The 15,291-nt window shown below is 40.4% G+C and overlaps 1 protein-coding gene across 1 annotated transcript in view; it reads left to right on the top strand.

Annotated features, from left to right (window-relative positions):
- Positions 1-1,847: 1,847 nt before the first annotated feature.
- The window catches only part of Bbs7 (Bardet-Biedl syndrome 7), a 35,688-nt gene continuing 22,244 nt past the window's right edge, over positions 1,848-15,291 (top strand). Inside the window, exons 1-8 of the mRNA XM_021158072.2 lie at positions 1,848-2,034; positions 3,173-3,238; positions 4,616-4,678; positions 4,877-5,052; positions 7,605-7,791; positions 9,507-9,579; positions 10,252-10,368; positions 11,810-11,940. Of these exons, the coding sequence (XP_021013731.1) occupies positions 1,999-2,034; positions 3,173-3,238; positions 4,616-4,678; positions 4,877-5,052; positions 7,605-7,791; positions 9,507-9,579; positions 10,252-10,368; positions 11,810-11,940 (849 nt within the window). The 5' untranslated portion in view covers positions 1,848-1,998. The remainder of the gene's footprint in view (positions 2,035-3,172; positions 3,239-4,615; positions 4,679-4,876; positions 5,053-7,604; positions 7,792-9,506; positions 9,580-10,251; positions 10,369-11,809; positions 11,941-15,291) is intronic.

Raw genomic sequence — 15,291 nt, 5'->3', positions numbered from 1 at the left:
ATGATGACACAAGGTTTTTTATTTATTTTATATGCATTGGTATTTTGTATGCATGTTTGTCTGTGTGAGAGTGTCAGATCCCCTGGAACTGGAATTATAGACAGTTGTAAGTTGCAATGTGGTTACTAGGAATTGAACCAAGGTCCTCTGGAAGAGCAGCTAGTGTTCTTAACCACTGCTTCTCTCCAGCCCTGGCACACGTTCTTTATACAGTTAGATTTGCTCAAAGGTTTTCTCACAAAAGGATGTTGATATTTTATGTTTTGGGTTTTTGGTTTTGTTTTGTTTTGTTTTGTTTTTTTGAGACAGGTTTTCACCATGTTACCCAGGGCTTTTCATTAATGACCACCTTACCCAGACTTAGGGGTAGCTGGCCTTACAGGTGTGCTTGACAGCTCCTGGCTGGAATGATGTCTTCGTTGTGCTGTTGGAATCGTGGCTAGATTGTCTGCTTGTTTGTTCTGAAATTTTTACTTCTTTGTTTCATCAGTGATCTCTGTCTAGACTTTTCATTGCCTTTCCCCCTTCTTTCTCCTTTTTTCTTTCTATTTTTAAGTTTTAAAGAAAATAAGTCTATTTTTGCCCACAACTCTAGTCGGGAGGATTGCACCTGATGATGCTCTTTTTGTTAGTAGTCTGAAGGTAGAACAAGACCTGTGGCAAGAGACTGTGTGTGAGCGTGTGCATGGGGGTGTGTGCATGGGTGTGTGTGTGTGTGTGTGTGTGTGTGTGTGTGTGTTTCTCTTGTGTCCTGTTTTGGTTTGGTATGAGGAAATGCTGGCCTACAAGAGTTTGAAAAAGCCCCATCCTTTCAAGTTTAGGAAATAGTTTGGGAAGAATTGGTGCTTTTGTTTGAAGTCTCCCGTCCTGAACCTCCTTTTTATGGTGACTTCTCATTATTTGCTATTGGGGTTTTTTTGTTTGTTTGTTTGGTTTGGTTTTGGTTTTGGTTTTTCGAGACAGGGTTTCTCTGTATAGCCCTCGCTGTCCTGGAATTTACTGGGTAGACCAGACTGTCCTCGAACTCAGAAATCTGCCTGCCTCTGCCTCCCGAGTGCTATTGGTTTACTCAGATTTTCTGTGTCGTTACTGTCTAGTTTCTCCGTTTATTCTATTGTTTCAAACTCGTTTCTTCGGTATTAGTATTATGTTTCGATTTGATTTGTTTGACTCAGAGTCTTGTACTGTGGCCCTGGGGGAGGGGGTGTAGTTATAGAATGGGAGGAAGAGGATTGGCAAGATGGCTCAGCAGGTAAAAGAGCTTGCCACCAAGCCCAACGATCCTCAGGATGGAGAGAATGACTCCTGAAAGTTGTCCTCAGACTTCGACATGACCTCCCAAACACACACACACACACACACACTACATAAATACAGTTTATGGGGGGTTTGTTGTTTTAGAATTTGCGTGCCAGGCTGGAAGGTGGCTCAGTGTTTAAGAGCACTTGCTGCTCTTGCACAGGACCCAAGATTAGGTTTCTCAACAAACACATGGGAGTCCCAAGGCCCTGGCCTCCTTAGAAGGCAACAAGCATGTGATGCACATTAATATATCAGGCAATATTCATGTGCACACAAAACAAAAATAAATATTTGAGGGGAAAATTTGTATGACAAAGCCTAAAATGAAGAATCAGGAGTAGAATAAGCCACAAAATATTCGCTTCTCCAGAGTTTCATTCAGAGCTGAAGGAACATGCATGTGCTGAGCTCCTAGCAGCTCGCCGGCCCAGCGGCCCAGAGCTGGGAGGCGGAGAACGCGCCCCGGTTGCCTTGGAAACCGGCCAGCGTCTGAGGACCGTTCCCTCCGCCCCCTTTCTTGGTGCAGCTCCCCGGGAGAGGGCGGGGCTTCACAGTGAGCTAAGATGGGTCACGTGTCGAGCCGAGGTTGCTGGGCGCCGCTGCCCTGACGCAGGCCGGCTGGTCGGTCTAGTGGTGGGCTCTCCGAGGGAAGGCTTCCACATTGGCAAGCGGGTCCTGCCTCTCCGTGCGGCCGCCATGGATCTGACGTTAAGCCGGGCAGACTACCTCCAGGTAAACCGGTTGGCGGGCGCCCTCATGGGTGGACGCGGGCCTGGGGAAGCCCCGGTCCCTCCAGGCCCGGGTCCTGGGGGTCTCCCAGCCGCTCCCAGTGGTCTTGACCGCCCTGTCAATCCCACTGGGCCTGACCACACCAGCCAGATTTCATGAACCATCACAGCCCTACTGAACTGACTAAATCATCACAAAAATTTGCTACTAAGGTAGTTAGTGCAAATGAAGAGTCAGGAGCCCAGAGTAGGTAAATACTTGGCCCCGTAGTAACAAATCATGCAGTTGCTGTTTGAATCAAAGCGCCGGACTCCAGAGCGGGTATCCCTGTGGTGCATGGCTTCTTATCCCTCCTACCCATCTCTTAAGAAGTTCTTCGTGGTATAAACATCCGCTTAGTTTCCCAGGGCGTTGGGCCAGATAGTTCTCTTTAGTATCTTATGGAAGCTACACCCTGACAATATCTCTTGGATCTGTCCAATTAGTCACCATCTCTGTGATTCCCAGTTTGGGTTCTCATCTTTAGCTTGGATGGATAGGACCTACAAACTCCAAGTCCATCTTCCCCAAGCTATGGTGCAAAGCACTTGACAATATCAAACTAAATGGATTGCTTAAAACTGTAGCAGCGTGCCTAAAAATTCAGAATAGTCATACGTGCACCAAGCAGGTTTTCTCATGATTGGTTGTTTTTAAGTTCTGGTGACAGTCACCTTTGATGAACAAGCCGTGCTGTTTTTCCTCCCTGTGCCTTTTGTAAATAGTCATGGTCAGTTACACTGGAATCTTATGATGTCAGCAGGTATATTATTTCAGCAGAAGTCCCCTATTTCCCATCACTAGTAGGAAGGGCTTCTGAAGATATTTTCTGAAGCTCCTTGCCAGTAATGTTACACAATTATATATATATATATTAAACGTTTTGGATTGTTTCCTGTATTCCGACCTTCTCTGACATATTTCATCAAAATGAAAGTTAACTGATAAGAATATACATTTCAGTAAAAAAAAAAAAACCCTAAAACTGAAAAAAAACTAAAACTCCCATGATGTGGTCAGTTCTTCTTAAATTGTCTATGTAAGAACTTCAAATTACAGCATGTCCGAAAGCATCCACTAGCTGGCTGTTCTGCTTCCTTAGGTCGGAGTGACCTCTCAGAAGACTATGAAGTTGCTCCCTACCTCAAGACAAAGGGCTACACAAAAGGTGCTGTAGATGCTGCCTTCTCCGCCTTCTCCTGCCTCTCAAAGGGCAGGCTCACGTTGCCATCCTTATTGGTACCTTGGTGTGTAACAGGTGCTCACGTTAAGATGGAAATGAACAAAGTTGAAATAGAAGCCAACATTTACAGAAAGTAGTTCTCGGACATTGATATTACATACAAGTAGTAAGTTGTGTGAGAAAACTCGGTAAGAGCCATACATGGTGAGCTTCAGTTGTAGTTCAGTAGTAGAGACGTAGTTACCATGTCCAAGGCCCTGAGGTCAGTCCCTAGCACTGAAAAAGCAAAACCAACACTCCATTTTTGGTACTAATTCACTCTGTGTACCATGGAAAAAGAACAGAACATTGATTTCTTTAAACTTTCTATTTTGTTGTTTTGTTTTTACTTATTTTCTTTTTGAGACATGCTTTGATGTGGCTGAGGCTGGCCTCGAACTCTTGATCTTCCTACCTCAGCATCAGAAGTTCAGGGATTGTAGGCATGTGCAATCATGCCTGGTTTAAATCTACCCTTACTGAATTAGTATTTTTAATGTTGAACTTTGTATTAGCTTGACATCTTATAGACAAAAAGTAATTATTTTGTAGAGTAGTATGGTATTTTAATAGCTGTAAACATATTATTTTGATATGTTAACATTTATCAAGATGAATTACAAGATTTTTTTCTTGATAAATGGACTTAAATACATTATTTGACCTTTGGCTGCATTTTTGAAGTGATTTACATAATAAGGTCAGTTCTTACAAATAAGGTATTTAAATATATGAGAGGAACCTGACATTTTAAGCAGAATTTAAAGAATAATAAATCACGATTATTGTTTATTATATTCTATATATAATAGCACTTCTCCAAAAGTTTACTCATTTAAATTGCTGAGGATCTGAAAGAACTTATGTATGTAATATCAGAACTTACTGTATGAAAATTAAATCTCAGAAATTCTTAAATTCATCATGTTTACATTAAAACCATATTTTTATTAAAATATCTAATAAATATTTATTTAATAAATATCTATTATTTTCAAAATAGGATAACTTAGAGATAATAGTGATATTATGTTATATTTTTGCAAATTCATAAGCCAAGGTAGATTTTTCTCTGCTTTCAGTCTGTTGTGATGATTTTGTTTTGGTTGCAATACATAGGAAAAAACTCATTAAGTCAGTTTACTTGGATATATAGTTGAAAATAGAGAAAGATCTTCAAGTAGCTTTTTCAGATAACTGTCACTGTTGATGCTATATTTAAATCTGATGGGGTTTCTTGGGTGTTCCTGTAGTGTATAACCTGAAGGACTGGTGAGCCTTTACCATAACAATAAATTTAGACTCTGAATCCATGTGTTACAGGTAGTTCTTGGAGATCAAGATGGGGTAGTGATATGCTTCGGCATGAAGAAAGGAGAGGCTGTGGTGAGTGGAGCTGTTCTAGGGCGGCAGCTTTTCCAAAAGACAGATGCACTACTTGCTGGGTACTCCGAAGTTAGAGTCTTCCTGAAATGTACAAGTGGGAAATATTTGTTAACATTGTATAAGTTTAAAACCATACAGGAAAATGTTTACAGTGAAATAACTTATACACTTAACTTTTTCCCCAATTGATTCTTACAGCCAGTGTTCAAGACTTTACCAGGGCAGAAGATCTCGAGGCTGGAACTAGGCGGGGCTGTTAACACGCCTCAGGAGAAAATCTTCATTGCTGCAGGGTCCGAGATTAGAGGCTTTACAAAGAGAGGGAAACAATTTCTCTCTTTTGAAACTAACCTCACGGAAAGCATTAAAGCTATGTATGTTTTGTTCTCTTTTATGTTTACATATGTGTCTATCATACATCTGATTAAGTTAGTATACATTAGTAGGTTTTTCTGGAAAGGAAATTTGGCTACAGGCATTTCATTAGTCAGAACCTGGAATCAATACACAGTTGATTGACAGTTGAAATGTTTTCAACTTCACATTGTGTGTGACTGTGTGTATGTGTGTGTGTGTCTGGGTGTTTATGTGTGTGTGTGTCTGTGTGTTTATGTGTGTGTGTGTCTGTGTGTTTATGTGTGTGTGTCTGGGTGTTTATGTGTGTGTGTGTGTTTATGTGTGTGTGTATGTGTGTCTGTCTGTGTGTGTGTCTGCACTCACATTCACTTTGTTTTGTGATCATTTTTTAAAATATATTTTATATTTTTCATAGATATACAGTAATTGTGTGCATTTATAAATCACAGAGGCATGTTAATATGTGTATATGATATGTGATGTCAGATTGGAAGAATTAGCATACTCATCACCTCTGACAACTTATGTTGGGAACATTCTAATTATTTTTTGAAGTGTGCTAAGTATTTGAAGTGTGAAGTTGTATACATTCAACTTTCACTGTCTGGTTCAGTTATGATTATGGTAATGATAAGGTATATGTAAAAAGTTAAAAAAGAACAACGTAGGTACACAGGATCCTATTCCTCAAGTGCCTGTGGTAGTTCTGGTTCTGAGGTAACGACATTATATTAAAAGGGTGACCGGTCCCTGAGTGTGCTGGTTCTTGTCTGTAATCCCCATACTTGGGAGACTGAAGCAGAGGGTTGTCACAAATTTGAGGCCAACCTGGGGTGTATAATGAATTCACCAACCATATGGGCTATGGAGTGAGACCTGGTCTTAAGAAAAAAAATCCTGTCTTTAAAAACCCGTTCTTTAAAGTTGATGGCCACTAATGGTTGTAATTTCTGGTGAATTGGGTAAAACTACGTGAAAAATACAAGGCTTCCTGGCATGTGAAATTTCACAGTTAAAAATTTAGACTTTGTTTCCTATCGGGTGGTGGGGCAAGAGGGTAAGAGACAGAGATGGGCCTGCGTGGGCTGTGGTTTATGGTAGAGATCAGAGGACGAGTTCACAGGGTGACCCTCCTACCTCTATGTGAGTTCTGGGGCGAGAACGCAGGCCACCAGGTTTTACGTGGCAAACTCTTTGCCTTCTGAGCCATCTTGTCAGTCCTGAACTTTTAGTTTTTGAGCAATGGGGGCTAGGGAGGCCATAAAGTTCATGTAACTTCCCTCCTTTTTTTCATTTGTATTTATTTATTCACTCTACATGTCAGTTGCTGCCCCGCCCCCAGGTCCCCTCCCTTACACAGTCCCTCCCGGCCATGTCTCCCTCCCTTTCTCCTCTTCTCTAAACCCTATTAACCCAAGAGCTTCTTCGGAAGACTAGCAGCAGCAGCCTCCCTCACACTTGCTAAGCAGAGTGACTAGGAGTGGCTTTTAAGTTTCTTCCTTCGCTGCAATGCAGCCAAGTGGTCCATGTAGCCAGAGGCCTGGTTTGGACACTCCTAGCTGACAGCATCTCTCTATGGTGGACAGAAGCTATGTGCCATTCTGTGCAGGGCACGGCACTTCTCTCGACTGAGGACTTTAAACATCTGGTTTGTGAAGTGAGACAAGAGTCCAACAGCAACACGTGAAAAAGATTTCAGATGGTTTTTAAAAATATATAATGTGTTTGAAATGATCTTGTAGACCAAGAATTAGAAACTTGCTGTGATTCTTAGCTACACTTTGTTAAAGCCCATTATAAATGAACTTATTCCAAAGATAACATTCTAATGAAAACATTTCCATCATTCATTCATCACTTACCTTAAAATCAGTGAGGTGTACTTTTCTAGGCGCATTAATGTGAAGCTAACTCTGCAGCTGAAGTTACCCCCACCTGCCGTCTCTCATTTCCAATATGAGCCATTAGTCCTGGGCACACTTTGCTATTCGGTTATCAAAGGGACACTAACCTTCTATAGGATTGAGTGCTAGTGTGCTACTTTGGGTATATCAATTAGAACGGTGCTTGGCAAATGGTACACACTAAAAAAGTTTCTCTATTGATGTTGTTTTATAAAAACAAACAAATGAAGACACGTGTTGTTAGTTTTTCTGAGCCCTTACTGAGATTCCTGACTTACCATCCTTGCTGGTGGTTGTCAAGTTGTCAGAATTAGAAGTGGCTTATGCATCAAATGGCTAAAGATTAAAGCTGCACGGTTTGTGCCTATAATCCCACACTTAGTGGGGAGAGCCAGTGGATACTGGTTCCAAGGTTGTCCTCAGCCATTAGGATGAGATCAAGGACAGCCTAGAACTGCTCAAGAACCCGTCTTTAAAGAGAGAGGGTACATAGAGATTAAGTGGGTGAAATGAAAAAAAAAAAACAAAAAACAAAAAACTTACCTTTATTAAATGCAAGTAAACTGTTTTCACCTGTTTTAAAAAAAAAAAAACAAAAAAACAAAAAACTGTCAGTTGCCTGTGCTTAAAATGACCATCCTAAATTATCATGTTAATGTCTTCAGGTACATCTCTGGCTCTGACCTCTTCCTCAGTGCAAGCTACATCTATAATCACTACTGTGATTGCAAAGACCAAAATTATTATCTTTCTGGGGACAAAATCAATGATGTCATCTGCCTTCCCGTGGAAAGGTTATCTCGCATGACACCGGTGTTGGCCTGCCAGGACCGGGTGCTCCGAGTCTTACAGGTAATGTCCTTTGAATTTTTATGACTCTTCATTATTCAGTAAACCATTGTGAGTGCCATTAAAGGTTACTTTAATGCTTCTATCTTATTCCAGGAAATGTGCTGACATCTTTTGAACGTTTTTAGAATAGATACAGAGAGGGAAACAGCTACCTTCCACTCACGCATCCCCAGTCCGAAATGCCCACCATCAAATAGAGAACTTGGGTACTGATAACTATTGTCCACACGGTCCCCACTTGCTCCTTCAGTACTTTTCTAGTCCTCAAAAACTAAAAGGAAAATTGGATAGAAGAGGAGGCGACAAATAATTTGAATTTATCAATCATTCAAACACATGTGGAATAAAATACTCAGTAAATAATCCATTGCATAAGTAAACGGTAGAATGTTTGCCTAGCATGCTTGAAACCCAGTGCTACATAAACCCGATGTTGTGGAGCAGGCCCGAAATCTCAGCACACAGGAGGTGCAGGCAGGAGAATCAGAAAAGCAACATCATCCTTAGCTGTGTAGGGAGTTTGAGATCTGCCCAGGGTATATGAGATCCTGTGGCAAAATATACAAGGCAGGAATGGGTAAGCAACCAGCTAGAAGTTACCTAGATAACTTCTAGATTTTGCTTTGTTTCATAAGAGGCTATCTGTATTCTTATTTATGTATTTATTTATTTATTTATTTATTTATCATTTTATTTTTTCTAGACATGGTATTACCATGTAGCTTCTGTATGGACCAGAACTTTATAGACCAGGATAGCTTCAAACTCACAGAAATCCATAAGTCTCTGCCTCCCCAGTGCTGGGGTCAAAGGTGTGTGCTATCATGCCTGCCTGCATTCTTATTGTTAAAAGTAAATCACCAAGGACATGTGAAAGGAGAGAGCAGAACTCTTCCCTTCTGCTGCACTTATCTCTCCTTTCCTGCCTCTGAGAAGACTCCATCCTCTGAACTTGCCTCTTTTACAACTGTGCGTGTTCCTTTTTTGCTTGTAGATGTCTATAAATTTAAAAATGATTAATAAAGTATACACATATGCCTTTTTCCCAAGTTCTAAATCTACATTAAAATTTTATAAGTGGCATAGTATATTCACTGAATTATGTAAGTGGCAAAATTGAAAACAAACAAATAAAACACGTACAAGGCCCCAGCTTGTTTTCTTATCTAAGTAGTAGACAAGTTTGTCTCTGTGCTGCCGTGAGTCTGCAGAATACCAAAAGGCAAAGCCAGAATTTTCTTACGAGCAGCTTTGGGGGTGCTCAGAGTTTTGAAGGTATTCTATGTAAAGCTCCAGATAATAACAGAAAAGACAGAAGAAATGACACTTGTTACTGGTAAGTTTTTAAAGGGGTTCACCAGTCGGTGGTTTGCAGATAAGCAAACATGTTATAAATGCCAACACTCCTCTGTCTAGAGGCTCATTAAGTTGTCTGGTCTTTGGATCTGGCTATTATAGATTTTCTTTTTCTGATGAAATCCAAAGTTAAAAAATGAAAGCTATTGAAAGTAGAGAATATATTATGTATTTTTCTCCTTGGCATATATATTTTATTTCCAGTGTGTTAATATATGCAAAATTATTGACACATTCATATTTATGACCTATTTTCTTAAAGCATTTTGATTTGTTTAGATATTGATGTCTCTAATCATTTTCCATATTCTTTTGAATGTTCTTCAGTTTCAGTTTTTAAAATTCTTGTTTTCCTTCAGGGATCTGATGTGATGTATGAAATTGAGGTTCCTGGTCCACCCACTGTCTTAGCACTGCATAATGGAGATGGAGGTAATCGCATTCAGTATCGCAGCCAGCCATGATGCAAAGCGGGGCGTTGTTACACAGTGTAGCAGTGGTGTGCTCTCTTCCTCTCACTTCCTGCTCAGTTATAAATTAGGAGTCAGTGAGCTTCCTCATCTTGAAGTCAGTTGTAGGGAATACGCCTCACCTTGTGACGACATGGTGACGATTTCATTCTAATTTCTGTAATCATAGAAAGTAGTTACACGGTGTAGGGGAAACATGCTTGGTTCTCTTTGATGACAGACATTGTTGTCTTAATGAGAGCATAGACACGAAGGTCATATTGTTAGGATTCCATAGGCACCACCTCGGAGCAGAGGAATAATAATAGTCTCGAGTTAGAACTTAAGGGCCAGCTTTCTTAGAAAGAAGAAATGCTAGATAAAGTCATTTTAGTTCAGAAAAATTAAGTGTAACCAAAAGGTATTCTGGCATATATGGAATTTTTTTCTAATTTTTATAAGTTTATTTTATTTACATAAAACCAAACTATATATGAATGGTATCATGATGTTTTGATACATATATACCTAGTATTTCTCCTTTAAATTTTTCCCTTAATGTAGCATTTGAAAAATGAGAATTTTACATTAAAAGGCTTTTAGAAGGTATTTGTGTTTTTGTTTGTAGTTGTATGTTTGCTTTAATTTTCACTAGGTGACTCTGGAGAAGGTCTTCTGTTCGGCACATCAGATGGAAGACTTGGGCTTATTCAGATCACAACATCCAAACCAATACACAAATGGGAAATTCGAAATGACAAAAAGCGGGGAGGTAGGCTTCCGCACAGGTCAAGTTATGGAATGTCGGCAATCATTTAGTACAATAGAGTGTGCAATGCATCCTGTTTGATTTAGTTCTATTAGAGAGCGCGCTTAGGGATTTACCGAACCACCTCTGATGTACCTAGTGTTTGCTTATGGCAACTGTTATACTATAGATGTAATTTTTAAAATTAGAAATGCTACTTGTAGTTTGGGATAGACATACAGGTTAATACCCTTTAGTCCATGTTAACTGGGATAGAGAATTAATTGGAATCTAGGATATAAAGAATGTAGTAGTGGGTCAGAAATTATTCCAAGTTTTTAAAGACATTATATATTTCCAAAGATTTACACCCAACTTGGCAGCCAGTGAGATGTCTCTTTATACGCACAGGCTATTGTTCATCTGGTCAGGTTTTCTTTAGCAGATACTTCCTGTGGGCGAGAGCGCAGATGCTGACGCTGTGTTCTCCCTGCCCCTGGTCCTCTGAAGAGAGCACAGTAACGGTGTGTGGTAGAGGGATGGTGGGCACAGCTCCTCGTAGACTCCGTGGTCAGAGGAGGAAAGTGCTTGAGGAAAGGCAAATTTGAGCTGAGATTTGAGGAAAGAATATTCTAAGAGGAAGAAAAATTAATAATTGCAAAACCCTTGAGATGGAGGTGAGCTAGATTCATTGGAGGGCAATGGAAAGACCTGTGCGGCTGAGCAGCAGTGTGGCCTGAGGAGAAGATGCAGGAGCGGGGACAAGGACTGTAGGTCCTTAAAGCCTTGGAAGAGGGAATTGCAGGTAGAGACTAGCAGTGGGTAGTCCTGGGAGAATTGTATGTGGAAGGTTTGACATGGCCAAATGGATCTGGGAAGAAACACACATTGGAAACATCAAGAGCTTGGAAGCTGTTGTAGTTACCATGATTTATTATAGTTCAGAGCGTCCTGGTTCATCCTTCCTATTATGGAAGTAGAAAGAAGAGAAAGTCGGGACATATGTGGAGGCCATGCATGGGTTTGATACAGAGAGAGTAAAGAGTGATGTCAGAGATAGAGCCTGGAGTTGTTTCGTCTGTGCAGCTGAGTGGTGTAATTGACTGAATGGAGGCCAACTGGAGAGTGAGCAGTGCTGAAACACAGTAGTAGAGAAGTGAACGGTGCTTGGGAACAGAAGTGTGTGGGATGCCCGTGTGTACAGGGAGGTGCCAAACTGGACATAAGAGCCTAGAGCTTACTGAGGGTCAGAGCTAAAGGGAGATGTGAATGTGGGTGCATTGCTGTGTAAAGTGTGTTCAAAGCTTTGGAAAGAGGGAAACACCCAATTATGTGCAAAGTTGTTCTTTTTTTTTAACAATAAATTTTTGATGACTTGTATGAAGATATATGAATACATGTCTACAGTGCATCTATCGGTTTCCTATCTCACCACTCTTATTGCTTATAACTCCCCTTTTTATAGGTATCTTGTGTGTTGACAGCTTTGATATCATGGGTGATGGGGTTAAAGATTTACTTGTTGGGAGAGATGATGGAATGGTGGAAGTGTATAGTTTTGAAAATGCAAATGAACCTGTGCTACGATTTGATCAGGTAAGTTGATTTAGAAAGATTTGTGTGGGGACTGGAGTGGTAGCTCAGCGTGGAGGACTTGCCTGGCGTGTATGAAGTCCTGGTTCTGCCCCAGTACTGTAGACCAGAGCAAACAAAGCAAAACACAGACTATAGACTTACTGTTGGCTAGTTATTGTAGAGATGGGTGATAGTTTGAATTTTGGTAAATTAAGAATATAGTACAATATATTTAAAAAATAATAATGTTGTTATTCTATCCCAATCTGGTGGTGAGGCCTCTAAATCCCAACAGGAGGCTGAGGCAGAAGGATGAGGAAGTCCAGGCCTGCCTGGAAAAGTAATCAACTTTAATGAGACTCTGTTCTGTCCCAGAGCAGAAACAGAGAGGGCCAGGACATTGCTCGGTGGTAAACACTGGCCTAAAGTACCCAAGGATCTAGGTCTGGCCAGCAGGACAAATAAATAAATACTTGTAAAAATGTTCCCATTCACCATTGCACACACCAGCAAGATTTTGCTGAAAAGACCCTGATATAGCTGTCTTTTGTGAGACTAGGCAGGGCCTGGGGCCTGGCAAACACAGAAGTGGATGCTCACAGTCAGCTATTGGATGGATCACAGGGCCCCCAGTGGAGGAGCTAGAGAAATTACCCAAGGAGCTAAAGGGGTCTGCAACCCTATAGGTGGAACAACAATATGAACTAACCAGTACCCCCAGAGCTAGTGTCTCTAGTTGCATATGTATCAGAAGATGGCCTAGTCGGCCATCATTGGGAATAGAGGCCCCTTGGTCTTGCAAACTTTATATGCCTCAGTTCAGGGGAATGCCAGAGCCAAGAAGTGGGAGTGGGTGGGTAGGGGAGTGGGAGTTGGGCGGGTTATGGGGGACTTTTGGGATAGCATTTGAAATGTAAATGAAGAAAATACCTAAGAAACAAAAAAATTTAAAAAAAAATTTAAAAAAATGTTCTCATTATCAAAATCTCGTGTTTACTCGCAGAGTATTGCCCGTAAACTACAAAATAAATTCCTTTTTCATTATCACTCTTAAATATAATTTTAAATTTATTAGGTATTAAATATTTTATTCTAGCTTCTATAAATCATAACAACACAGTATAGGGGAAACGTATGTTTCAGTTTCATTGATGAGATTTTTGTTTTAAGGTAATAAGAGTGTAGACATGTAGGCCATACCATTAGAATTCCTTAGAAACTACCTTGAAGCAGGCACTTCCTAATAACAGTCTCGCATCTAGACACTTAAGGACCTGTTTTCTTAGAAAAGAAGAAGTACTAGGTAAAGTCATTCTAGTTCAGAAATTTTAAACGTAATGAAAAGGTATAGAATCAATATAGACAAGCATTCTGGCAACCATGGAATTTTTACCTTTTTTTACTAATTTATTTTTCTGACACATACAAGCAAAAACTATATATGAATGGTAGTATATAATGATACCAAATATTCTCCCTCTAGATGTTTTAAATTGTTTATTTATAAATTTATATATTAATGTTTGGGGAGCGGTATTTGTGTGTATGTTGTATGTAAGTGCATGCCACAGCACACATGCGGAGGTCAGAGGATAACTTCCGGGTGTTGGTTCTCTCGTTTCACCATGTGGGTCCCAGGAATCAAACTCAGGTCTCCGTTTGGCCGCAAGCATCTGTACTCACTGAGTTGTCTTGTGGTCCCTGAATATACTGTTTACATAGGGTAAACATATTTCTTGGGTGAAAATGCTCAAGATGGTTTCTTGTAGCCCTTTGAAACATATGCTAGATAATTGTCACCTGTAGTCGCCCTATACAGGGGCAAGCACTCCTCCTTCCTGTGTCATGATTCACCATCAGAATCTCAAGGAAAACTAAATCAAGGGTCTGAACTTCATATATATGTAACTATATCGATGCTCCTTAGCCAGCTTTCCCGGACTCATCCCTTCCCTACTCCTCAACAACTGCAGCACCCGCCATCCTGTCCTTAGCCCCTGTGAGGGGAGGGCGCTCTGCATAGGAATGAGAACATGTGTACTTTGTCTGGCTTATTTCAATTCTTTTTGTGGCTAGATAGTATTTTGTCTCATAGACTGTTGTTACCAGCACTGCTTTTGATGGCTGTGCTGATGTCTGAGCGGGCAGGCTGCTTCAGAGAGACAGTCAGTGTGGCTCGGTTCTTAGGAGAGAGCAGTAGGGTCATGGTGGTCCTGCTGACAGGTTCCTAGTACTCTTCTTGCAGAGGACCCACACTTTATTCCCTGGATGCGTGGCGATGGCTCACAACTGCCTGTAACTCTGGCTCTGAGATGCTCTGAGGCTTCACGCTTTTTTGGGTGCAGTCATGTGCACTTACCTCACCTACCAAATACATATAAATATAAAACCATGTTAAAGGAATTCTATCTAATTATATTAAAATGCATGAGCATGAGTATATTACACTAAAATGAAAATATATGGGGAAAGTGCAATGAAAATAAAAGTTGATACACACTATGTATGTGTACACATGCACAAATGTGTGTGTGTGTGTGTGTGTGTGTGTGTGAGAGAGAGAGAGAGAGAGAGAGAGAGAGAGAGAGAGTAATGTTGACTTTTAAAAGCAGTAGATCTGGCCAGACGGTTTAGTGTGTGGAGGTGCCACACAAGCCTGGCAGACTGCTTTCAGTCCCCAAGGCCATGTAAGGTGGAACAGGAGGGACAGCTCGCCAGGGTTGTCTGACTCCACACTCTCACTGGAGTGTGCATGCCCACACACTGCAAATGAAAATTAAAGTTCAAGGAGGAAAAGGAACAATGTAATGTTTATTCTCTTGCATTCAGTTATTCTAACTGCTGTTTCTTACGTTCAATGTCAATGATTTTGTATATACAACTTTCCTGGTATTTAGAGTCAATGGATGTGAATTTTTGTTTGTTTTTTAAGATTTATTTCTTTTATCTGAGTGCTCTATCTGCATTTACGCCTGCATGCCAGAAGAGGGCATCAGAGTTCATTGTAGATGTTTGTGAGCCACCATGTGGTTGCTGGGAATTGAACTCAGGACCTCTGGAGAGGCAGCCGGTGCTCTTAACCACTGAACCATGTCTCCAGCTCTGGGTATGATTTTTAAATGCCATGGCTTTAAAATATTATGTACAACTTCCATAAGATTATGATAAAAGTTCTAGACGTTAATTTAAGATTATGCAATGAAAGCATAGATTATTTTCATTAGAGAAATAGAAAGAACCCTCTGAAGAGATTTACAGACTACGTTCCTGAGCTGTTTTGTTTATATAATTTATATAATTTATATAATTTACAGACTAAGTTCCCTAGCTGTTTTGTTTATATAATTTATATAATTTACAGACTACGTTTCC

Source organism: Mus caroli, chromosome 3 (genome assembly GCF_900094665.2).
Source record: "Mus caroli chromosome 3, CAROLI_EIJ_v1.1, whole genome shotgun sequence".
Lineage (NCBI taxonomy): Eukaryota > Metazoa > Chordata > Mammalia > Rodentia > Muridae > Mus > Mus caroli.
This window is presented reverse-complemented; position numbering and strand designations above follow the sequence as displayed.